This window comes from Pecten maximus, chromosome 10, assembly GCF_902652985.1.
Source record: "Pecten maximus chromosome 10, xPecMax1.1, whole genome shotgun sequence".
Lineage (NCBI taxonomy): Eukaryota > Metazoa > Mollusca > Bivalvia > Pectinida > Pectinidae > Pecten > Pecten maximus.
This window is the reverse complement of record NC_047024.1, coordinates 27,064,914-27,092,565: the sequence shown is the minus strand read 5'-3', so window position 1 is coordinate 27,092,565 and position 27,652 is coordinate 27,064,914. Positions and strand designations below refer to the sequence as shown.

The following is a 27,652-nucleotide window of genomic DNA, read 5'->3' as shown; positions in this document are numbered from 1 at the left end:
AAATTATTTAAATAGATTTTAAAGTGATGAAATTTTGTGTTAATCTTCTCGTCTTTCACTCACTTAGAAATGGCATGTCGGACACGACTCCCAATCACAAATATACTGGCTTACTTGATTTCAAAACGATATGATAGTATTGTATCATATATTATTTACTTTTTAGAAATGTCGTGTCTAGCATAAATAATAAATACGATTTTGTTATAATTAGTATTTGAAATCAAATAGGCGTGTTTCTGTTAAGGATGCGTGTTTATGCAGAGACATATAGGTCTCTGGTTTATGTAAATGATTTTTATAGATATAATATACCAACACGTCTGCCTTGAAACTCGGTTAACTGGAAGACTCAGATAACTCGGAAGTTTTTTCACGACCCGACGACTTCGAGTTAATGAGGTTTGGCTGTATTATATTCTATCAAGTTCAAAAGTGAAAGTAGATGGCATCGTAAAAGGTAGATTGTGTGTTATTTACCAGTTGGCCATCGATGAACTCCTTCATCATATTCCATTATGGCGATGATGACTCGGGCCTTAGTCCTGGCGATACTACTGACAGTGACATCGAAACGGTCTGCTATCTCTGTGTGTGAATTTTTACTGGCTAAGTACCATATGGTTACCAAAACTTGCTTTTCAATAGATATGGGCTTACGGCCCTGCTCATGATAGACCGGCACTTTACCAGTGCCATGAATAAGATCTATTAAGATTTCAAAACATCCAGGGACCATCAGATATGCTGGATAGTGTCTATAGTGATAATAATTTATTTGTTAGTTAATCGCACATCATTCTGGCTGTACATCTTAGTTGAAATTTGAAACTTTAAATATGCTTGATTGCATTATTATTTGATTTATAAATAAAAAAAATGAAATTAAAAAAAAAAGAAAAGTTCAAAACAACTCCTGGTCATTCTGAACTGAGAATGAAACTCCTGTTCATCATAATATTTGACAATAGTCAGTACATGAAAAGAAATTCGGGTACGTTCGTTTCTTATATTACAAACCGCCGCTGCTGTTTCTACAGTATCGTCATCGTCCTCGTTGAAAAACGACAAAAACGTATAGGACGCTGACGCAATCATGGTTATGTCCGCCATGTTGGATTTCGCGTCCGCAGAACGTGATTGGAACGTCATGTACCATTTAGCGAACCCGTTCCAAGTTGGCACAACCGGAACGTTCCGCTAAATGGAACACGCTGCATGTCTGGTGTAGGGCCCCTACACCAGACATGGTGACAGGGCCAGAGAAAACTCCTACAAGACATGGTGACAGGGCCAGAAAAAACTCGGGCTACCAACGTCGCAACATACCCTGAATTTGATTTTTTTTTCAATGTACGGTAGTGTGCCCGCAGTTGGCAACGAACATAGGCCTATTGCTAACCATAGGAAATATTCGTCGCTGCTGCGGGCATTATCATACTACCGTATACGCAGCCAAAATGAGGTACAACCTTAAATAACTTCCAGATGAGACTACATACAGCATTTCATCAAACTTGGTTGATATTTAATCCAGTTACCGTTTTCACAAGGTCCAATAATATTATTACAAAGGCAACTACATTTTGTAACTCATTCTCGAACTTGTTGGATATCTTGTTGATATATGGTTGCATACAAAGTTTCATCAAACTGGGTTGATACTCAATTTGTCGTATTATTATACCTCACTTTTGTTAGCATTCTTTTCATTGGACGAAAACATATCACCTGACATTTTATAAATCGAATATCCCCCGACAAATGCCGTCGCCGGGGTATAACCCGTCGAATAACCATGTAACCATGCATGGCAGCAGAGTATTATACCCCGGGGTGTCTTTGGGCGAGATGTTCCCGATACGAGAACGATCTCGCACGAATATTTCGCACAAACGCGACGAACACGGAACAAGAACATTGTTCCCAGAACAAATTTCACACCACCTCTGAGCCAGGAGCACCAAGAACAAAGATGGCGGCTTATTGATTGTAAGTGGATTGCGTCGATTTTAATTTTTTTATGAGGTGTCAAAAGTGAACTACAAACACTTTAGTGAGTTGACAAAGATATAATCTTAAGTTAAGATGATTGGAAGGTTGTTTTAGTGACAGGTTATTAGGCCTATAAGGTTGTTAATGAATTACCACGTCAAACTTTACTATTTCGGAAAGCACGTGGATCAACCACAGGCACAGGGACTAGTAACGATTTAAAAGAATTAAAAAAAAAAAAAAAAAAAATATTAGTATTTTCCGCAAAACCTTCAATTTTCGGTCTTATCTCTTTGTTAATGACGCTCCCGATGATGGAAATAAGAAGAAATGGTGGTTCTCCAAGGGTTTCGTCTTCTATTTCCATTAATTCTTCAAGCATTTGGTAAATCCCTAAACTTTTCAAATTTGCATTGCCGTCAGATGTAATTTTGAACGCCATATTGGAAAATTTCGAATGTTCTTGTTGTTTGAGCGAGAATGTACGAGAACACGTTCTCACTCGACTCCAGTACAACAAATAAACACTCGCCCAAAGACACCCCCGGTGTATAACCCCTCCGCCCGATGAATAACCCTTCGTCATCGAACGCGCCTGCATCGGAAGTCGGGCAGTGGAAACACCTCGGGGAAATAACCCTTCCCAGGGACATAGGCCCTAGGACCTAATTCTGGATATATCCCTCCACAGAGGGCCATAATTGTATATTCACAAGGTTCAATAATAATGGGTCCTCCGAAAGACCTGAATGGACCTGAATCTGTTTTAAAGGTGTTATAATAGTATCATTTTTATTTGGGGAAAAAACACATTTTAATGATGTGTTTTCAAGCTTAATGGGTTGCTGATCATTGAATCGGCAAACATGGCGGACCTGGGTCCAGTTGTTCAAAAGGTGATTAAGCTAATCACATTTTAACATCAATTTTATAACCCTGATACACTCATTTCTGGTAAAACTAACTTGACGAAATGTTATGAAACTTTTAACACTTGTCAGTTTCTTCTTACCTTCCGATTTTAAGGAATACATGCACTCAGGTTTTGACGTAACGGAGAAAATGAGATTTTCACTTATCAAGTGATTAAGCTTATCAATTTTTGAACAACTCGGCCCTGAATTGGATCGAGTGGAGTAATTTAGCTGTATTATGTGTTTAATGCAAGGAGGTTGATAATAAAAATTTATTTTTTTAATTTGTTAAATACTCGCATTTTATTCATTTCACTTACTTATCTGATACATCTTACTTTGATTGCAGTTAAGTCCTAAGACCCATATATAAAGCTCGAAATAACGTTACCAAATAATAATTTTATGAATAAAATCTTCATTTTATATCTAAGTGACATCCTTTTTGCATTAAAATATAATACAACCTTAGCTATAATACGGCTTAAATCCCGTTCAGATCCACTCAATCCTATTAAGGTCCGCCGTATATTTGTCAGTTCGATTAGGGACTCACTTATTGAGCTTTAATATACACCATTAATTTTTTTTCCAAGTGAAAATGGTATTTTGATATGTAACAAGAGGCCCAGAGGGCCTGTATTGCTCACCTGGTTTATCTATTATTATCTATTAAGTCCCATGGGGGTGGGGAAAGACCCCTGGATTTTACATCAGGACTGTGTTCATCTCTTGATCTTACTTGTTTAAAAATGCATTAAGTCCTTCATAGCAATATAGTCAAACTGATCCCCTTTGCCCTGCCCTTGAAGCCCCTGGGGGGATCAGCCCATCATTTGTATTAATTTAAATCCCAGCCATCTAGAGATGTTACCACTGAAATATCAATGTCATACATTGCTTAACTCCAGAGAAGAAGTCGTTTATGTCAATATTGCCAATTGGACCCCTTTTGGCCCCGCGTCTCAGCCCTGTCATTTGTATAAATTTGAATCCAAGCCACCTAGGGATGCTACCACTGAAATATCAATGTCATACATTGCTTAACTCCAGAGAAGAAGTCGCTTATATCAATATTGCCAAATGGACCCCTTTTGGCCCCTACCCCGGGCCCCTGTGGAGTCAGCCCCATCATACATTGTATGTATAAATTTTAATTTCAACCGCCTAGGGATAGTACTGCTGAAATATCAATGTCATACATTGCTTATGTCCAGAGAAGAAGTTATTAATATCAATATTGCCAAATGGATCCCTTTTGGCCCCGCCCCTAAGGCCCCTGGGAGGTCAGCCCAATCATATGTATAAATTTGAATCCCAACCACCTAGGGATGTTACTGCTGAAATATCAATGCCATACATTGCTTAGGTCTAGAGAAGAAGTCGTTAATATCAATATTGCCAAATGGACCCCTTTTGGCCCGCCCCTCATGCCCCCCGCGGGTCAGCCCTTTCATTTGTATAAATTTGAATCCAAGCCACCTAGGGATGCTACCACTGAAATATCAATGTCATACATTGCTTAGGTCCAGAGAAGAAGACGTTTATATCAATATTGCCAAATGGACCCCTTTTGGTCCCGCCCCTCAGGCCCCTGGGGGGTCAGCCCCATCATATGTATAAATTTGAATCCCTCCCACCTAGGGATGCTTCCTACCAAATTTGGTTGAATTCTGATCAGCGGTTCAGAAGAAGAAGTCAATTGTGTTGACGGACGGACGGACGGACGGACGGACGCCTGACGCCACGGTATGGCATAAGCTCACCTTGGTCCTTCGGACCAGGTGAGCTAATAACACCTATTCTTGCATGAGAAATAACGCATTTATAAGCAACAAACAGCTTTAAAAACCGATTCAGGTCCATTAATGTCTTTAGGAGGTTCCAATAATTAGGTGTTAGATACTCACATTTTTTTTTAAATTTCATTTACTTCTCTGGTACATCTTATTTTAATTGCTGAGTTAAGTCCTAATTAAGACCCATATATAAAGCTCGAAATAACGTTACCAAATAATAATTTTATGAATAAAATCATTTTATATCTTAAGTGACATCCAAAGAAAAACACAAACAGTTACTTAAAACAACAACTCAAACAAATACCAATGGTTTTGTATGACATTTTAATAAATCAATTGAGTTATATGCCTTTATCAAGCACATACAACAGACAATTTGAGCCACTCCGCCCTTACTCTATAGCGAATATGTGTGGATTGGTTCCTCGACATGTACATAGTTGTCAGGGACTCGGTGTGCTAGTCAACACCATAGTTACACGTGTGTGTGTTACACATGTGTATGTTAATGATACAGGTAATAGTTATAATAATGCCACAAAGTGGGTTCATCGTCTGATAAATCTACTTGTGTCTGGATAAAGATGTAATACTCCATACTGTGTATTTAATTTGTATAGTATCTCTAGATGTGGATTAAAGTCAAGTACTCCATGAGGTGGATAACACTTCAGTTAAAGATTCCTGTAATGATACAGATTATATTGAAGTCAAGAATCTCCTGACGTAGATTACACTTCAGTCAAGTATCCCAAAGTGTGGATTACATTAGGCGAGTATCCCATGACATAAATTGATAGAAACTTTCACTTCTTCATGGATGAAAGTGTCAGAATTTCAAAATACTGAAATACCTGTTTTTGAAAAAAAAAACCATTAATATATAGGGAGAACATATTTCCAAAATACTGAATTTAGTATCAATACTGAAAACTTTCATCCTTTGGGGCGACTGAGATGGGGGATCTCACCACTGTGGGGAGAAATTCTGAAATTGGCAAACATGAAGCTTGCAGAGTGTTTTTCAGTTTAAGAATCTTATTTAAAAAAATAAAACGTTTTTGTACCTGTAGCACTATAGAATTTTTTTTTCTGTTGAAGTAAGAGGTTTTATGAATACTTGGCGCAGCTATGGAAATGTGTGTCCCGTCAATGGCACCAACAACTCCGGGAAAACCATTCACCTTATAGATGAATGATGTGGTGTTGAAAATGAAAGGTCTGGACACACTTATAGATGAATGAAGTTTTATTCGGAGACAAAGCATAGATGTTGTTACTCTGACTCCAAGGTAGTCTGACTATACATATACACGTGTACTAATGGACCAATATTTCTGTCTATTTAAATTAAGCATTTCTAAAATAAAACATGTTTCGGTACATTTCGTCCCTTTGTAAAGATTGATGGCAGATTAGAAATAATCTGGCTTCATTGATAATAGGGGTAATAAAATTAATCTTTTTCTCTTCTTTAGTGGATACTTTATTAAAGTGTATATATCATACATGCATACATACATGCATCTGTACATGCATACATGCTGTACTGGTCAGTCCTGTCCAGGGCTAAAGCACGGGTCAGAGAATAGATCTTACTCCTCTGCCTCCAAAGGTAGTCTGACTATACATATATACACATGTACTAATGGACCAATATTTCTGTCTATTTGAATTAAGCATTTCTAAAATAAAACATGTTTCCTCCTGAACTTTTCCTGGACCATCTGTAGTCGGGTTCCTTGAAATTTAATTTAAATGTGAAATATAATGAAAGGTATTTTTACGTGGAGAAGACAAACATACCTCCGATCTCTAAATATCATGGCTTATTAATACTTTTTACGTCTCGACATTTTTGGCGATGCTACTGTATCTATCAGAAACTTCCAATCACAATGTTGGAGCAGTGATGTTCAACACCTACGTAAACGTTTATGTATAAAGTTTTTGTAACCACCGTTGGAATGATCATTAGCCAAAACCATTTATTTTTACTCTGAAGATTGTTCCAATATATTGAAAACCCTTATAACAAACAGCTTGTATTTATTCCTGTTATTTGGTGTATTTTATACAAATACAACTTACAGAACTTCCTGCAGGAGTACTTGGTAAATATCTACTTCTCTTCTAAAACGGCTTGGAAACAGATTGTCTCACATTCTATTAAAACAATGGAAGACACCCTCCTGAAAGACAGACTTGTGACAGATTTAGACTTTTTGAGATTTAGAGACATCCATGATACAAATAAATATCCATATATTCTATGGAATACACCAAAAACTAGTAAAGACCTCCAAATTGTCAAGTTCGTGTGTAAAATGGTGGCATGCCCAGTGGAGGGAGCAACGATGTAAATTATGTAATGTATCGTACATAGACGCCATTCTCCACTTTGTAACTGTGTGTAGTGCTACAGCTGACCTTCGTGACATATTCACAACACTGATAATAGATAAATACGGCATCGAATTATTTATCTACTTGGACAACTTACACCATGAGAATTTCCTTAGAGCTCTTCTTGGCAAAACAATTCCAGCAGAGATATACGAATCTATAGAGGATTACCAGGGATTTTTATTGGACAGTGCTAAATACATTAGACGTGCTGCACATATGTTTTTCTCCTAAACTAACTCATCATGTAACTTATGCAATACTACAAACAGTACCAGTATTAAATGTGACAGCAATAGTAATGTAATTCATACATGGACATGTAGAAAATAATTCAATTGATCACATTCAACCTAATTTTAAGTAAATATTAACTTTTCATTTTGTAAATCTCTTAACAGAGGAATAAAAGATTTGATTGATTTAGGAATGACTTGTTAATTGTTTTATTTCTGATCAAACTAACATTTAGTAAATTAAATAATGATATTGTATATTGAAATATGAAACCAGATATTTGAAGAAAGGGGGCGAGTCTTTGGATTTGGCCAGTCTTAAAAAAACAATATTAGACCGTTTACAACAGAATGTTCTATTATTGTATTTACTATCATTTTCTTCCTTAACGATTTTGCTGATATCCAGATGATTCAAGAAAAGTCTGTCGAAACACTTGCCGGTAATTAAACTGGAATTGTTAATAGATACATCGAATTTTAATGTGACAAGGTTTACTTAGTAATATTTTGTCGATCGAATGCACCTGCAGGAGTTATCGCTCTTGTGAAATTCAACCCACATTGTTTTGAATTGACTGAAACGGCATAGGAGGACGAGGACTATGTACTGTAGCCTATTTTGCGGCATTGTGCCACGTAAGTAGATTTAAATGACCATTTTAAACTACAGGCAAACTTCGTTAACTCGAAATCGGATAACTCGAAAACCCCGTTCAACTCGAAGTATTACTCCGGTCCCGGCAAAAATCCTTCTTTTTCTTAGTAATAAAAACTCGGATAATTCGAACTCGGATAATTCGAAAAACTCGGTTATTCCGAAGTAAAATATTGGTCGCGATATTATAAAACCTATGTAAAATGTACCGGTTATCCCGAAGACAAAATGTGTCAACAATATACTCATCGTACATGTACGTCTTGGTTAAATTGTTTACAATTTCGTGCACGGGAAATATCCAGTTTTTGTTTCGTTTTGTTATTAAATTACCTTAAACATATCTGACTATTTTTACTGTAAAATCCGTCTTTATTAAGATCCAAGATTTCAAGATTTTCAAGATTTTATTTTCACTCAGGCACACATAATAGTGTATAACAAGAGGTCAGACATTTTCAACAGAATGGATGCATGACAGGCAAAATATAATATAATTTGAAGAGGAAATGTGGGAAAATACATTTTAACCTTTCATAAATATAATTATTAATATAATAAAGCTTACATACTGCATAATCACAATGCTGGATGATAAAGGTGTGTTATAATAACTCGACTAGTTTTTGGATAAATAAACTGACATTCATATACAATTTCTTATAAAAGATTGAGAACATTCCTTTCATTTTAAAGTAATTAGGATTTCTGTAGTAGTAATTTGGGATATATTTACTACGCAACTGGAGTACATTATGGTTGTTACACACAAATAAAAAATCCAACAGTATTGATGTTGACAAACAGAACTTAATCCCTTTGATGATTAAAGCAGTGCGATAATTATACCCAAGTTACACCCAAGCTGGCGCCTCTGTACAGCTGTCTAGGTCACCATGTGCGTTCAGGCGGAACTATCCGACACACCTGAAATCACAACTATGGTCGGGTTACGTGTGAATTAATTCCAGGACTACGTTTCTGATCGTTCCTGCTGCTACTGCACTTGTCAACACGTGATCTGTGCCGATACATTTGTGTATGTATTATTTGCCGCAGACTTCGTATATTGTTTTTTTTAATGATTTTTAACGATAATATAATTTTTGTACCACGATAGAAATTATTTAAATAGATTTTAAAGTGATGAAATTTTGTGTTAATCTTCTCGTCTTTCACTCACTTAGAAATGGCATGTCGGACACGACTCCCAATCACAAATATACTGGCTTACTTGATTTCAAAACGATATGATAGTATTGTATCATATATTATTTACTTTTTAGAAATGTCGTGTCTAGCATAAATAATAAATACGATTTTGTTATAATTAGTATTTGAAATCAAATAGGCGTGTTTCTGTTAAGGATGCGTGTTTATGCAGAGACATATAGGTCTCTGGTTTATGTAAATGATTTTTATAGATATAATATACCAACACGTCTGCCTTGAAACTCGGTTAACTGGAAGACTCAGATAACTCGGAAGTTTTTTCACGACCCGACGACTTCGAGTTAATGAGGTTTGGCTGTATTATATTCTATCAAGTTCAAAAGTGAAAGTAGATGGCATCGTAAAAGGTAGATTGTGTGTTATTTACCAGTTGGCCATCGATGAACTCCTTCATCATATTCCATTATGGCGATGATGACTCGGGCCTTAGTCCTGGCGATACTACTGACAGTGACATCGAAACGGTCTGCTATCTCTGTGTGTGAATTTTTACTGGCTAAGTACCATATGGTTACCAAAACTTGCTTTTCAATAGATATGGGCTTACGGCCCTGCTCATGATAGACCGGCACTTTACCAGTGCCATGAATAAGATCTATTAAGATTTCAAAACATCCAGGGACCATCAGATATGCTGGATAGTGTCTATAGTGATAATAATTTATTTGTTAGTTAATCGCACATCATTCTGGCTGTACATCTTAGTTGAAATTTGAAACTTTAAATATGCTTGATTGCATTATTATTTGATTTATAAATAAAAAAAATGAAATTAAAAAAAAAAGAAAAGTTCAAAACAACTCCTGGTCATTCTGAACTGAGAATGAAACTCCTGTTCATCATAATATTTGACAATAGTCAGTACATGAAAAGAAATTCGGGTACGTTCGTTTCTTATATTACAAACCGCCGCTGCTGTTTCTACAGTATCGTCATCGTCCTCGTTGAAAAACGACAAAAACGTATAGGACGCTGACGCAATCATGGTTATGTCCGCCATGTTGGATTTCGCGTCCGCAGAACGTGATTGGAACGTCATGTACCATTTAGCGAACCCGTTCCAAGTTGGCACAACCGGAACGTTCCGCTAAATGGAACACGCTGCATGTCTGGTGTAGGGCCCCTACACCAGACATGGTGACAGGGCCAGAGAAAACTCCTACAAGACATGGTGACAGGGCCAGAAAAAACTCGGGCTACCAACGTCGCAACATACCCTGAATTTGATTTTTTTTTCAATGTACGGTAGTGTGCCCGCAGTTGGCAACGAACATAGGCCTATTGCTAACCATAGGAAATATTCGTCGCTGCTGCGGGCATTATCATACTACCGTATACGCAGCCAAAATGAGGTACAACCTTAAATAACTTCCAGATGAGACTACATACAGCATTTCATCAAACTTGGTTGATATTTAATCCAGTTACCGTTTTCACAAGGTCCAATAATATTATTACAAAGGCAACTACATTTTGTAACTCATTCTCGAACTTGTTGGATATCTTGTTGATATATGGTTGCATACAAAGTTTCATCAAACTGGGTTGATACTCAATTTGTCGTATTATTATACCTCACTTTTGTTAGCATTCTTTTCATTGGACGAAAACATATCACCTGACATTTTATAAATCGAATATCCCCCGACAAATGCCGTCGCCGGGGTATAACCCGTCGAATAACCATGTAACCATGCATGGCAGCAGAGTATTATACCCCGGGGTGTCTTTGGGCGAGATGTTCCCGATACGAGAACGATCTCGCACGAATATTTCGCACAAACGCGACGAACACGGAACAAGAACATTGTTCCCAGAACAAATTTCACACCACCTCTGAGCCAGGAGCACCAAGAACAAAGATGGCGGCTTATTGATTGTAAGTGGATTGCGTCGATTTTAATTTTTTTATGAGGTGTCAAAAGTGAACTACAAACACTTTAGTGAGTTGACAAAGATATAATCTTAAGTTAAGATGATTGGAAGGTTGTTTTAGTGACAGGTTATTAGGCCTATAAGGTTGTTAATGAATTACCACGTCAAACTTTACTATTTCGGAAAGCACGTGGATCAACCACAGGCACAGGGACTAGTAACGATTTAAAAGAATTAAAAAAAAAAAAAAAAAAAAATGTTAGTATTTTCCGCAAAACCTTCAATTTTCGGTCTTATCTCTTTGTTAATGACGCTCCCGATGATGGAAATAAGAAGAAATGGTGGTTCTCCAAGGGTTTCGTCTTCTATTTCCATTAATTCTTCAAGCATTTGGTAAATCCCTAAACTTTTCAAATTTGCATTGCCGTCAGATGTAATTTTGAACGCCATATTGGAAAATTTCGAATGTTCTTGTTGTTTGAGCGAGAATGTACGAGAACACGTTCTCACTCGACTCCAGTACAACAAATAAACACTCGCCCAAAGACACCCCCGGTGTATAACCCCTCCGCCCGATGAATAACCCTTCGTCATCGAACGCGCCTGCATCGGAAGTCGGGCAGTGGAAACACCTCGGGGAAATAACCCTTCCCAGGGACATAGGCCCTAGGACCTAATTCTGGATATATCCCTCCACAGAGGGCCATAATTGTATATTCACAAGGTTCAATAATAATGGGTCCTCCGAAAGACCTGAATGGACCTGAATCTGTTTTAAAGGTGTTATAATAGTATCATTTTTATTTGGGGAAAAAACACATTTTAATGATGTGTTTTCAAGCTTAATGGGTTGCTGATCATTGAATCGGCAAACATGGCGGACCTGGGTCCAGTTGTTCAAAAGGTGATTAAGCTAATCACATTTTAACATCAATTTTATAACCCTGATACACTCATTTCTGGTAAAACTAACTTGACGAAATGTTATGAAACTTTTAACACTTGTCAGTTTCTTCTTACCTTCCGATTTTAAGGAATACATGCACTCAGGTTTTGACGTAACGGAGAAAATGAGATTTTCACTTATCAAGTGATTAAGCTTATCAATTTTTGAACAACTCGGCCCTGAATTGGATCGAGTGGAGTAATTTAGCTGTATTATGTGTTTAATGCAAGGAGGTTGATAATAAAAATTTATTTTTTTAATTTGTTAAATACTCGCATTTTATTCATTTCACTTACTTATCTGATACATCTTACTTTGATTGCAGTTAAGTCCTAAGACCCATATATAAAGCTCGAAATAACGTTACCAAATAATAATTTTATGAATAAAATCTTCATTTTATATCTAAGTGACATCCTTTTTGCATTAAAATATAATACAACCTTAGCTATAATACGGCTTAAATCCCGTTCAGATCCACTCAATCCTATTAAGGTCCGCCGTATATTTGTCAGTTCGATTAGGGACTCACTTATTGAGCTTTAATATACACCATTAATTTTTTTTTCCAAGTGAAAATGGTATTTTGATATGTAACAAGAGGCCCAGAGGGCCTGTATTGCTCACCTGGTTTATCTATTATTATCTATTAAGTCCCATGGGGGTGGGGAAAGACCCCTGGATTTTACATCAGGACTGTGTTCATCTCTTGATCTTACTTGTTTAAAAATGCATTAAGTCCTTCATAGCAATATAGTCAAACTGATCCCCTTTGCCCTGCCCTTGAAGCCCCTGGGGGGATCAGCCCATCATTTGTATTAATTTAAATCCCAGCCATCTAGAGATGTTACCACTGAAATATCAATGTCATACATTGCTTAACTCCAGAGAAGAAGTCGTTTATGTCAATATTGCCAATTGGACCCCTTTTGGCCCCGCGTCTCAGCCCTGTCATTTGTATAAATTTGAATCCAAGCCACCTAGGGATGCTACCACTGAAATATCAATGTCATACATTGCTTAACTCCAGAGAAGAAGTCGCTTATATCAATATTGCCAAATGGACCCCTTTTGGCCCCTACCCCGGGCCCCTGTGGAGTCAGCCCCATCATACATTGTATGTATAAATTTTAATTTCAACCGCCTAGGGATAGTACTGCTGAAATATCAATGTCATACATTGCTTATGTCCAGAGAAGAAGTTATTAATATCAATATTGCCAAATGGATCCCTTTTGGCCCCGCCCCTAAGGCCCCTGGGAGGTCAGCCCAATCATATGTATAAATTTGAATCCCAACCACCTAGGGATGTTACTGCTGAAATATCAATGCCATACATTGCTTAGGTCTAGAGAAGAAGTCGTTAATATCAATATTGCCAAATGGACCCCTTTTGGCCCGCCCCTCATGCCCCCCGCGGGTCAGCCCTTTCATTTGTATAAATTTGAATCCAAGCCACCTAGGGATGCTACCACTGAAATATCAATGTCATACATTGCTTAGGTCCAGAGAAGAAGACGTTTATATCAATATTGCCAAATGGACCCCTTTTGGTCCCGCCCCTCAGGCCCCTGGGGGGTCAGCCCCATCATATGTATAAATTTGAATCCCTCCCACCTAGGGATGCTTCCTACCAAATTTGGTTGAATTCTGATCAGCGGTTCAGAAGAAGAAGTCAATTGTGTTGACGGACGGACGGACGGACGGACGCCTGACGCCACGGTATGGCATAAGCTCACCTTGGTCCTTCGGACCAGGTGAGCTAATAACACCTATTCTTGCATGAGAAATAACGCATTTATAAGCAACAAACAGCTTTAAAAACCGATTCAGGTCCATTAATGTCTTTAGGAGGTTCCAATAATTAGGTGTTAAATACTCACATTTTTTTTTAAATTTCATTTACTTCTCTGGTACATCTTACTTTAATTGCTGAGTTAAGTCCTAATTAAGACCCATATATAAAGCTCGAAATAACGTTACCAAATAATAATTTTATGAATAAAATCATTTTATATCTTAAGTGACATCCAAAGAAAAACACAAACAGTTACTTAAAACAACAACTCAAACAAATACCAATGGTTTTGTATGACATTTTAATAAATCAATTGAGTTATATGCCTTTATCAAGCACATACAACAGACAATTTGAGCCACTCCGCCCTTACTCTATAGCGAATATGTGTGGATTGGTTCCTCGACATGTACATAGTTGTCAGGGACTCGGTGTGCTAGTCAACACCATAGTTACACGTGTGTGTGTTACACATGTGTATGTTAATGATACAGGTAATAGTTATAATAATGCCACAAAGTGGGTTCATCGTCTGATAAATCTACTTGTGTCTGGATAAAGATGTAATACTCCATACTGTGTATTTAATTTGTATAGTATCTCTAGATGTGGATTAAAGTCAAGTACTCCATGAGGTGGATAACACTTCAGTTAAAGATTCCTGTAATGATACAGATTATATTGAAGTCAAGAATCTCCTGACGTAGATTACACTTCAGTCAAGTATCCCAAAGTGTGGATTACATTAGTCGAGTATCCCATGACATAAATTGATAGAAACTTTCACTTCTTCATGGATGAAAGTGTCAGAATTTCAAAATACTGAAATACCTGTTTTTGAAGAAAAAAAAACCCCCATTAATATATAGGGAGAACATATTTCCAAAATACTGAATTTAGTATCAATACTGAAAACTTTCATCCTTTGGGGCGACTGAGATGGGGGATCTCACCACTGTGGGGAGAAATTCTGAAATTGGCAAACATGAAGCTTGCAGAGTGTTTTTCAGTTGAAGAATTTTGGCGGGCTCGAGGGTTGAAATCCTGTTTTCTCACTCCCAAGGGAGTGTATGATTATTTTTCTCTTACCCTGCTTGCCCACTAAATGATGTCACATCAATACGAGTCAATGCTGACATGATGTGGTTGAACTATATCGTCATTATATTGTTGCTGTGATGTCATACAGTTGTTGTGAAAGGGGAAACCCCCAATCTCAACCTTAGGGTGAGTAAAGGATATTTTGAACTGTTAAATGCATGGATACACCTGCCCAAATTAAGAGAAAATATTGGTTACAAATCTCATGACATGGAACACCATTCAGCCAAGAAACTTAGGATGTGGATTACATTATAATATCACACAATGTAGATATATATAAGATAACACTACGTGGATAATGTCATGCCATTACACGGATTACAGAAAAGTCTCATTTGATGGGGTTACAGTATTATCACATGTGATATATCAAAGAATGTGGATAACAGTACAGTATCCCACCATGGAGTACGCATAGCAGATCCTCACACGAACTGGATTAAAAGTATCCTTTGTGTTGGTATATCCTTTATGTTGGTCAGTGGAACTACACACAGTGAAAATAGGGAAATTTCTGTGTATTAACACACCTTGTAGATATAGGGTAAACTGTTCAATACAAGTAGTTTCATACAGATTTTAGAGATATTTCATATCTTAATGTAATTTACTGCTTCAGTTGTAAGCTAGACTTGTGGTATATGAGAGAAATGACGAATGTGTAACCAGTATACATGTCCCTGTACAATGTCCGACCTCTGTAGTACAACATCACACCATCAAGCAGCAACATGTCCATGTAGTGGTTCGTAGTTATGGTATAACTATAGTTATAATGTAAAAAGCTTAAATTATGAAACGGCCATTAAAATCATCACTCTACCTTGCGGCGAGTGGTGTTAATTGACTCTATATGACAAGAAAGCACTTGGATTACAAAAAATAAAGACCATACATTGGACACAGGGCTTCAAAGGCCAAAAACCACACAACTATCAACATGACTATCGTATGCGGTGAAGCTATCTGTACAGCTCATTTGCATCAATATGGTGCAGTACAAATGTTCACATCAAAAACAGCATATAACAAAGTTAGTAAATAATCTTTCTCCCTTTCATAAAATGGTATGGCACCAAATCTCATTAAAATCATCATAACATAAGTCTTTTCTGTCAGTCACAAACAGTGCAGTACAACACCTCATCACTAACGCAATCTGTCACAGCACAACATTCACACCAAGTCGTGTTGGGTAAAGGAGGGAGGTTGTGTAAAACTCTTTACAACCTGTCTCCCAAACCCAACTTTTCTCCCTTACAGACCACACCTCTATACAACCTCTCTCCCATACCCATCACAACTCAATACAACCTCTCTCCCATACCCATCACAACTCTACACAACCTCTCTCCTTATACCCGTCACACCTCTATACAACTTCTATCCAATACCCATCACACTTAAATACAACCTCTGTCCCATACCAATCACATCGCTATACAACCTCTCTCCCATACCCGTCACACCTCTATACAACCTCTCTCCCATACCCATCACACCTAAATACAACCTCTCTCCCATACCCATCACACCTCTATACAACCTCTCTCCCATACCCGTCACACCTCTATACAACCTCTCTCCCATACCCATCACAACTCTGTGCAACCTCTCTCCCATACCCATCACACCTCTATACAACCTCTCTCCATACCCATCACAACTCTATACAACCTCTCTCCCATACCCATCACAACTCTATACAACCTCTTCCCCATTCCCGTCACACCTCTATACAACCTCTCTCCCATACCCATCACAACTCTATACAACCTCTTTCCCATTCCCGTCACACCTCTATACAACCTCTATCCCATACCCATCACAACTCTATACAACCTCTATCCCATACCCATCACACCTCTATACAACCTCTTCCCATTCACGTCACACCTCTATACAACCTCTCTCCCATACCCATCACACCTCTATACAACCTCTATCCCATACCCATCACAACTCTATACAACCTCTATCCCATACCCATCACACCTCTATACAACCTCTTTCCCATTCACGTCACACCTCTATACAACCTCTCTCCCATACCCATCACACCTCTATACAACTTCTATCCCATACCCATCACACATCTATACAACCTCTCTCCCATACCCATCACACCTCTATACAACCTCTCTCCCATACCCATCACACCTAAATACAACCTCTCTCCCATACCCATCACAACTCTATACAACCTCTATCCCATACCCATCACAACTCTATACAACCTCTATCCCATACCCATCACAACTCTATACAACCTCTCTCCCATACCCATCACACCTCTATACAACCTCTTTCCCATTCCCGTCACACCTCTATACAACCTCTCTCCCATACCCATCACACCTCTATACAACTTCTATCCCATACCCATCACACATCTATACAACCTCTCTCCCATACCCATCACACCTCTATACAACCTCTCTCCCATACCCATCACACCTAAATACAACCTCTCTCCCATACCAATCACATCGCTATAAAACCTTACTCCCATACCTAAAACTCTGTACAACCTCTCTCCCATACCAATCACAACTCTGCAACCTCTTTTCCTTACATATCACAACTCTGTACAAACTCTCTCCCATACCCATCACAACTCTATACAACCTCTCTCCCATACCCATCACACCTCTATACAAACTCTCTCCCATACCCATCACAACTCTATACAACCTCTCTCCCATACCCATCACACCTCTATACAACCTCTCTCCCATACCCATCACAACTCTGTACAAACTCTCTCCCATACCCATCACAACTCTATACAACCTCTCTCCCATACCCATCACACCTCTATACAACCTCTTACCCTTACCTCTGACAATTCTGTACAACCTCTCCCTTACCCATCACAACTCTATACAACCTCTTCCCCATTCCCATCACACCTCTATACAACCTCTCTCCCATACCCATCACAACTCTATACAACCTCTATCCCATACCCATCACAACTCTATACAACCTCTCTCCCATACCCATCACACCTCTATACAACTTCTATCCCATACCCATCACACTTAAATACAACCTCTCTCCCATACCCATCACACCTCTATACAACTTCTATCCCATACCCATCACACTTAAATACAACTTCTGTCCCATACCAATCACATCGCTATACAACCTCTCTCTCATAACCATCACACCTGAATACAACCTCTCTCCCATACCCATCACACCTCTATACAACCTCTCTCCCATACCTATCACATCGCTATACAACCTCACTCCCATACCTAAAACTCTGTACAACCTCTCTCCCATACCCATCACAACTCTGTGCAACCTAAAACCCTTACCTCTGACAATTCTGTACAACCTCTCCCTTACCCATCACAACTCTGTACAACCTCTCTCCCATACCCATCACAACTCTGTGCAACCTAAAACCCTTACCTCTGACAATTCTGTACAACCTCTCCCTTACCCATCACAACTCTATACAACCTCTCTCCCATACCCATCACAACTCTATACAACCTCTTCCCCATTCCCGTCACACCTCTATACAACCTCTCTCCCTTACCCATCACAACTCTATACAACCTCTTTCCCATTCCCGTCACATCTCTATACAACCTCTATCCCATACCCATCACAACTCTATACAACCTCTATCCCATACCCATCACAACTCTATACAACCTCTATCCCATACCCATCACACCTCTATACAACTTCTATCCCATACCCATCACACATCTATACAACTTCTCTCCCATACCCATCACACCTCTATACAACCTCTCTCCCATACCCATCACACCTAAATACAACCTCTCTCCCATACCAATCACATCGCTATAAAACCTTACTCCCATACCTAAAACTCTGAACAACCTCTCTCCCATACCAATCACAACTCTGCAACCTCTTTTCCTTACATATCACAACTCTGTACAAACTCTCTCCCATACCCATCACAACTCTATACAACCTCTCTCCCATACCCATCACACCTCTATACAAACTCTCTCCCATACCCATCACAACTCTATACAACCTCTCTCCCATACCCATCACAACTCTATACAACCTCTCTCCCATACCAATCACATCGCTATAAAACCTTACTCCCATACCTAAAACTCTGTACAACCTCTCTCCCATACCAATCACAACTCTGCAACCTCTTTTCCTTACATATCACAACTCTGTACAAACTCTCTCCCATACCCATCACAACTCTATACAACCTCTCTCCCATACCCATCACACCTCTATACAAACTCTCTCCCATACCCATCACACCTCTATACAACCTCTCTCCCATACCCATCACACCTCTATACAACCTCTCTCCCATACCCATCACAACTCTATACAACCTCTCTCCCATACCCATCACACCTCTATACAACCTCTTACCCTTACCTCTGACAATTCTGTACAACCTCTCTCCCTTTCATATCACAACATTTTACAACCTTTCTTCCATACTGATCACAACCTCTCTCCCTTATCCTTCACAACACAGTACAACTTATCTCTTACAATGATACATGTACACCACAACATTAACTCACAACAGCTCTATCATTCTTCACATACATCTGATTATGTTATATGGTCCATGATCCATACATATGGATAAAATGGCTCACAGAAAGTTTAACATGCACATCTCAAACACAGAGTTTGGTGCCCCACTATCAATGATTTAAATAGTACAACCCAAGGTCAAAGTGCACCATACCAGACCATACTTAACCACGGACAAGAGATAAAGTCTGAAATACACTCCATACCAGCATAAAATTTAGGTCAAACATATAAAATATTCATCATACACTATTAAATGTACCATTATATAACACAACTTACATTAACTAACAATTTGAAATTTTCATCATATATATATAGATTTATATATATTATGCAAGAATATTTAAGCAATTTAATAGTTTTCCTAGTAGGCTCAGCATTACTAAATTTAACGAACATTCACATTTGACCTTCATTCATAGCACTTTTGCCTGATCAGAGACACACTACAAACTGCTGTTGGCTGAATCACAGGTAAAATCATATGGTCTGCTCCAATCAGTCCATATAATCTTTGTCTGATCAAACAGAAACCACATCACACTTTACAGACCCAACAAAAAACAGACAATATTGTTATGTAGCCAATTCAGAAACATACCAGATGATGATGCAGGCCCCGATCAGAAACACATTACATGGTGATGTCGGCCGCGATCAGGAACACATTACATGGTGATGTCGGCCCCAATCAGGAACACATTACATGGTGATGTAGGCCCCAATCAGGAACACATTACATGGTGATGTCGGCCCCGATCAGGAACACATTACATGGTGATGTCGGCCCCAATCAGGAACACATTACATGGTGATGTAGGCCCCAATCAGGAACACATTACATGGTGATGTCGGCCCCGATCAGGAACACATTACATGGTGATGTCGGCACATTACATGGTGATGCTGACCCAGATCAGGAACACACCTACAAGATATTGCAGGTCCTGATCAGGAAAACACCACACTGTGATGTAGGCCCTGATTAGGAACACATTACATTGTGATGTAGGCCCTGATCAGGAACACATTACATTGTAATGTTGGCCCAGAGCAAGAAAACTCCACATGATGATGCAGACACATCACATAATGATGTACACCTTGATCAGGAACAAGCCTCTATCAATCCTACATGTATAACTCAATTGGCTGAACACATGGTGTCAGTTCAGATATAAATAAAATGGTTTTCAGGCCATACACATACCACATCTAGAAATCAGGCCATTACTGACCAGTGGTCAGGTACACACTACAATAACATTAAAAATGACTAGCTGCCAGGCGCCCTGATCCACTTGACCACTTGACCAGGCAGAATACTGGACACCATTGTGATAATTCAGACTCTTGATACATAGATAATGTATAACTGAGTGATATAATTGTAAAAGATTTTTTACCAGTTTTTGGAGCTTCAGCAGTCAAAATATAGCTTACTATTCATACATTGTTTCTTGCTATAAACTTTAACTAACAGTTGTCATTATTACCTATTAGACGATACATTGCTAATTAAAAATCTATAATTTTTAACAGATCTGTTGCCAAAATGATAGTTGTTATTTAACAAGAGATCCCAGAGGGATCTTGGCGCCCACCATTGAATGATCTTCATAAGTTCCATGTCAGATTGATTTTTTCTCTACTTTTCCCTTCATTTTACTAATCTGTGCAAATTGAGACATCCCTCCAGTACTTTTCAAACAAGGGAATCCTAGCTATATAAGAAATTTGAGATTTAACGATAATGGCTGTTTGTTTGCCAGGTTGTTTTCAGGACAGACTGGTCCAAAAATGCAATACAAGGGACCAGGGGGAACCTACTATGGAGCAAGATCCATTCAGTACTTTGAGAAATAGAGATAACAAACTTCAATTGTCAAAATCCAAGATGGCGGTCTGTCGGCCATATTGTTTTCCAATTGATCTCAAAATGCAATAAGCATAAAGAGGCACCAAGGGGAACCTCCATATGAAATTTGAGAAAGATCCCTTCAGTACTTTCTCATAAATAGCGATAACAAACTTCCAATTGTCAAAATCCAAGATGGCTGCCTGTTGGCCATGTTGTTCTCAGATTGGTCTCAAAACGCAATATGCATAACTAGGCACCGAGGGAAACTTACATATGAAATTTCAGAAAGATCCATTCAGTACTTTCTCAGAAATAGTGATAACAAACTTCAATTGTCAAAATCCAAGATGGCTGCCTGTCGGCCATGTTGTTTTCTGATTGGTCTCAAAATGCAATATGCATAACAAGGCACCAAGGGAAACGTACATATGAAATTTCAGAAAGATCCATTCAGTACTTTCTCAGAAATAGAGATAACAAACTTCAATTGTCAAAATCCAAGATGGCTGCCTGTCGGCCATGTTGTTTTCTGATTGGTCTCAAATCGCAATATGCATAACTAAGCACCAAGGGGAACCTACATATGAAATTTGAGAAAGATCCCTTCAGTACATTCTCAGAAATAGCGATAACAAACTTCAATTGTCAAAACCCAAGATGGCTGCCTGTCGGCCATGTTGTTTTCCAATTGGTCTCAAATCGCAATATGCATAACTAGGCACCAAGGGGAACCTACATATGAAATTTGAGAAAGATCCCTTCAGTACTTTCTCAGAAATAGCGATAACAAACTTCAATTGTCAAAATCCAAGATGGCTGCCTGTCGGCCATGTTGTTATCCGATTATTCTCAAAACGCAATATGCATAACTAGGCACCAAGGGGAACCTTCATATTATATTTGAGAAAGATCCCTTAAGCACATTCTCAGAAAAAGCGATAACAAACTTCAATTGTCCAAATCCAAGATGGCTGCCTGTCGGCCATGTTGTTTTCCGATTGGTCTCAAAACGCAATATGCATAACTAGGCACCAAGGGGAACCTACATATGAAATTTAAGAAAGATCTCTTCAGTACTTTCTCAGAAATAGCGATAACAAACTTCAATTGTCAAAATCCAAGATGGCTGCCTGTCGGCCATGTTGTTTTCCGATTGGTCTCAAAATGCAATATGCATAACTAGGCACCAAGGGGAACCTACATATGAAATTTCAGAAAGATCCATTCAGTACTTTCTCAGAAATAGCGATAACAAACTTCAATTGTCAAAATCCAAGATGGCTGCCTGTCGGCCATGTTGTTTTCTGATTATTCTCAAAACGCAATATGCATAACTAGGCACCAAGGGGAACCTTCATATGAAATTTGAGAAAGATCCCTTAAGCACATTCTCAGAAATAGCGATAACAAACTTCAATTGTCAAAATCCAAGATGGCTGCCTGTCGGCCATGTTGTTTTCCAATTGGTCTCAAAACGCAATATGCATAACTAGGCACCAAGGGGAACCTACATATGAAATTTAAGAAAGATCTCTTCAGTACTTTCTCAGAAATAGCGATAACAAACTTCAATTGTCAAAATCCAAGATGGCTGCCTGTCGGCCATGTTGTTTTCCGATTGGTCTCAAAATGCAATATGCATAACTAGGCACCAAGGGGAACCTACATATGAAATTTGAAAAAGATCCCTTCAGTACTTTCTGAGGATTAGCGATAACAAGAATTGTTTACGGACGGACGGAGGGACGGACGGAGGGACGGACGGACGACGGACCACGGACGCAGGGCGATTTGAATAGCCCACCATCATCAGATGGTGGGCTAAAAATGTAGCCAAAACAGTAGATTTCATGAAACATTAAATACTATCTGAATATCAGCATTTTAAGACAAATGTTGACAAACTTTAATTTGAAGTCAATTTCAAAGTTTCTAGACCCATACCCATCACACCTCTATACAACCTCTCTCCCATACCCATCACACCTCTATACAACCTCTCTCCCATACCCATCACACCTCTATACAACCTCTCTCCCATACCCATCACAACTCTATACAACCTCTCTCCCATACCCATCACACCTCTATACAACCTCTTACCCTTACCTCTGACAATTCTGTACAACCTCTCTCCCTTTCATATCACAACATTTTACAACCTTTCTTCCATACTGATCACAACCTCTCTCCCTTATCCTTCACAACACAGTACAACTTATCTCTTACAATGATACATGTACACCACAACATTAACTCACAACAGCTCTATCATTCTTCACATACATCTGATTATGTTATATGGTCCATGATCCATACATATGGATAAAATGGCTCACAGAAAGTTTAACATGCACATCTCAAACACAGAGTTTGGTGCCCCACTATCAATGATTTAAATAGTACAACCCAAGGTCAAAGTGCACCATACCAGACCATACTTAACCACGGACAAGAGATAAAGTCTGAAATACACTCCATACCAGCATAAAATTTAGGTCAAACATATAAAATATTCATCATACACTATTAAATGTACCATTATATAACACAACTTACATTAACTAACAATTTGAAATTTTCATCATATATATATAGATTTATATATATTATGCAAGAATATTTAAGCAATTTAATAGTTTTCCTAGTAGGCTCAGCATTACTAAATTTAACGAACATTCACATTTGACCTTCATTCATAGCACTTTTGCCTGATCAGAGACACACTACAAACTGCTGTTGGCTGAATCATAGGTAAAATCATATGGTCTGCTCCAATCAGTCCATATAATCTTTGTCTGATCAAACAGAAACCACATCACACTTTACAGACCCAACAAAAAACAGACAATATTGTTATGTAGCCAATTCAGAAACATACCAGATGATGATGCAGGCCCCGATCAGAAACACATTACATGGTGATGTCGGCCCCGATCAGGAACACATTACATGGTGATGTCGGCCCCAATCAGGAACACATTACATGGTGATGTAGGCCCCAATCAGGAACACATTACATGGTGATGTCGGCCCCGATCAGGAACACATTACATGGTGATGTCGGCCCCAATCAGGAACACATTACATGGTGATGTAGGCCCCAATCAGGAACACATTACATGGTGATGTCGGCCCCAATCAGGAACACATTACATGGTGATGTAGGCCCCAATCAGAAACACATTACATGGTGATGCTGACCCAGATCAGGAACACACCTACAAGATATTGCAGGTCCTGATCAGGAAAACACCACACTGTGATGTAGGCCCTGATTAGGAACACATTACATTGTGATGTAGGCCCTGATCAGGAACACATTACATTGTAATGTTGGCCCAGAGCAAGAAAACTCCACATGATGATGCAGACACATCACATAATGATGTACACCTTGATCAGGAACAAGCCTCTATCAATCCTACATGTATAACTCAATTGGCTGAACACATGGTGTCAGTTCAGATATAAATAAAATGGTTTTCAGGCCATACACATACCACATCTAGAAATCAGGCCATTACTGACCAGTGGTCAGGTACACACTACAATAACATTAAAAATGACTAGCTGCCAGGCGCCCTGATCCACTTGACCACTTGACCAGGCAGAATACTGGACACCATTGTGATAATTCAGACTCTTGATACATAGATAATGTATAACTGAGTGATATAATTGTAAAAGATTTTTTACCAGTTTTTGGAGCTTCAGCAGTCAAAATATAGCTTACTATTCATACATTGTTTCTTGCTATAAACTTTAACTAACAGTTGTCATTATTACCTATTAGACGATACATTGCTCATTAAAAATCTATAATTTTTAACAGATCTGTTGCCAAAATGATAGTTGTTATTTAAAAATGTAGCCAAAACAGTAGATTTCATGAAACATTAAATACTATCTGAATATCAGCATTTTTCAGTAGACAGAATGTTGACAAAATCATTTAATTTGAAGTCAATTTCAATTATTTTCTTAGAGAATCGGTTAATTCACTTTCTATTCATATACTGTCATAGAAATAAAATCACATATAGAATTTATTCCATGATCAGTATGAAATTTCTTTTTTCCTGGAGTAAACACTACTGTTTTAGTCAGTTTATAAGTAGGTCGATATAGTCGATATAATAAGTCCTGAATTTACATTCACTTATTTCACAACATGTACAAAAAATCAATATCAATAATATTATAGGATGACTTAACTGTGGGATTAAGGTTGGTTTGTGAGAACAGTAAGCCATTTTATTCAAATAATTCATCTTTGGTGTCAGATTTGTCCCATGGTCAATTAAGTGCAATCAATTAATCTAATACGTTGCATTACAATACAGTATATCCATAAATAGTTCATAATTCACATCCTACAAGAGTTGCTTCCCTTGACAATAGTTAAATTAAAAACAGAATATTAAAAAACATTACAGCACACATTGTGTAATTTTCAAAAGCAAGTTGATTAATAATAATTACGGCTATTGAAAGGTATCTTATGATTAAAATTGGCATGGTTTTGCGACAGGTTACTTTACATAGCAGCAGAGTGCTATAGGACTTCAACAGAAACACACATCTAGCAGCACACACAGAAACATACATCTAGCTTCACACATCCCTTAAATATAAACAAAGATACATAATGTATTTAATCTTTTGTTTTCACAAATTTATAAGTTAAAATCACTAAATCTGAGTCAGTATCTTCCACGGTCAAAGGTAGTAATGTTTGTGCTCTGTCAGTAAACTTAATGATTTAAGTATAGATATATATCGTCCTCTAGGAGAATACATGATAGTGTTGCGAGTTGGCTGTCAGCGTACATGATATCATCCATACCCAGTTTGACTCGGATTGGAATGGACTTTTGGCAACAACATTGTGAAACACTGACAGAGGATATTACACCTTGACCGATGACTTGACCACCTGCTGACACTGTCTGGTCAGTGTTGTCAAAAAGTTACACACTTCATCAACAAATAAGTATTGGCCTGTACAACCTGACTAGCTTATCTCCCCTTGGTTGTAGTCTTCATCAAATGAAAGGTTTTTTGCGACTGTTTACACTGACCAGCTTACACAAACTCTCTCAACCATGTTACATACAAATAAACTGTCACTCTTTATCTTGCAAATGTCTTTGTCAAATGAAATAATGACTTCTCTCTTTGCCTTTCTTGTGTAACACAGAAATACTGATTTCTCCCAGTCGTAATTATCTCACTTCCAGTGTAAATTAAAGTTGTGACATGTCCCCTGTCAGACTTCGTCCTCACCATGGAAGAAGAATCCACATTGTTCTATCAATGTCTGTATAATCTCCGCCGGCAGTTTTGTACCTGTTGCCATTTTGTCATATGACATGAAGTCTATACGAAGAATAGTGGGCCATAAACACAGAGCCAGATTTCTTGTATCCATGTTGTGTGTGTCCTTGTGGTGGCTCACTCTGTAATATGGTAGACAAATACACAATTAGTAAACAGAGAGAGTTAATTAATAAAAAAAATACCCAGAGAATTTAAAATAGCTAAATGATTCACAAAGTTTAGTTTACAAAAAAAGGCAAAAACAACAAAAACAAAAAATAAAACACACACAAAAATAAACAAGAGGCCCATGGGGCCTGTATCGCTCACCTGGTTTGATTTGACCAAATGTCAAAATAATGTTCATGTTCAATTTGTTTTGTTTGTCAACATCAAACAATGCTATATATGGTTATAGTGTGGGGATCCTAACTGCTCTAAGTTTACAACATGCATTCATAACGTTATGACTAGTAGTGATTTAAAGGAATTACATCTATTTCCCCTATTGGGCCCTGCCCCTTTTGCCCCTTGGGGGTCAGAGTCACCATTTATGCATAATCTGTTCTCCTTCCTCAAAACATGTTTCTGACCAAATTGGGTTCAAATCCATTCATAACTTTATGACTAGTAGCGATTTAAAGGAATTGCCTCAATTTCCCTATTGGGCCCCACCACTCCGGCCCCTTGAGGGTCAGAGTCATCATTTATGCAAAATCTATTCACCTTCCCCCAAGGATGTTTCTGACCAAATTGGGTTCAAATCCATTCATAACTTTACGACAAGTAGCGATTTAAAGGAATTATATCTAATTCCCCTATTGAGACCCACCCCTTTGGCCCCTTGGGTGTCAGAGTCACCATTTATGCAAAATCTGTTTTCCTTCCATAAAACATGTTTCTGACCAAATTGGGTTCAAATCCATG

At 38.2% G+C, this 27,652-nt stretch overlaps 1 protein-coding gene across 3 annotated transcripts in view; it reads right to left on the bottom strand.

Moving 5' to 3' along the window:
• Nucleotides 1-14,145: 14,145 nt before the first annotated feature.
• Nucleotides 14,146-27,652, bottom strand: part of LOC117336257 (rho GTPase-activating protein 5-like) — a 91,668-nt gene continuing 78,161 nt past the window's right edge. The window contains exons 29-33 of one of the 3 annotated variants that reach the window (XM_033896730.1): nt 23,368-26,865; nt 18,348-19,358; nt 18,023-18,250; nt 16,864-17,498; nt 14,146-16,798 (exon numbers count right to left, since the gene is read on the bottom strand). In XM_033896730.1, coding sequence (XP_033752621.1) covers nt 26,676-26,865 — 190 coding nt within the window. In that variant the 3' untranslated portion in view covers nt 14,146-16,798; nt 16,864-17,498; nt 18,023-18,250; nt 18,348-19,358; nt 23,368-26,675. The remainder of the gene's footprint in view (nt 16,799-16,863; nt 17,499-18,022; nt 18,251-18,347; nt 19,359-23,367; nt 26,866-27,652) is intronic. The other 2 variants (XM_033896731.1, XM_033896732.1) reach the window with 2 other exon arrangements.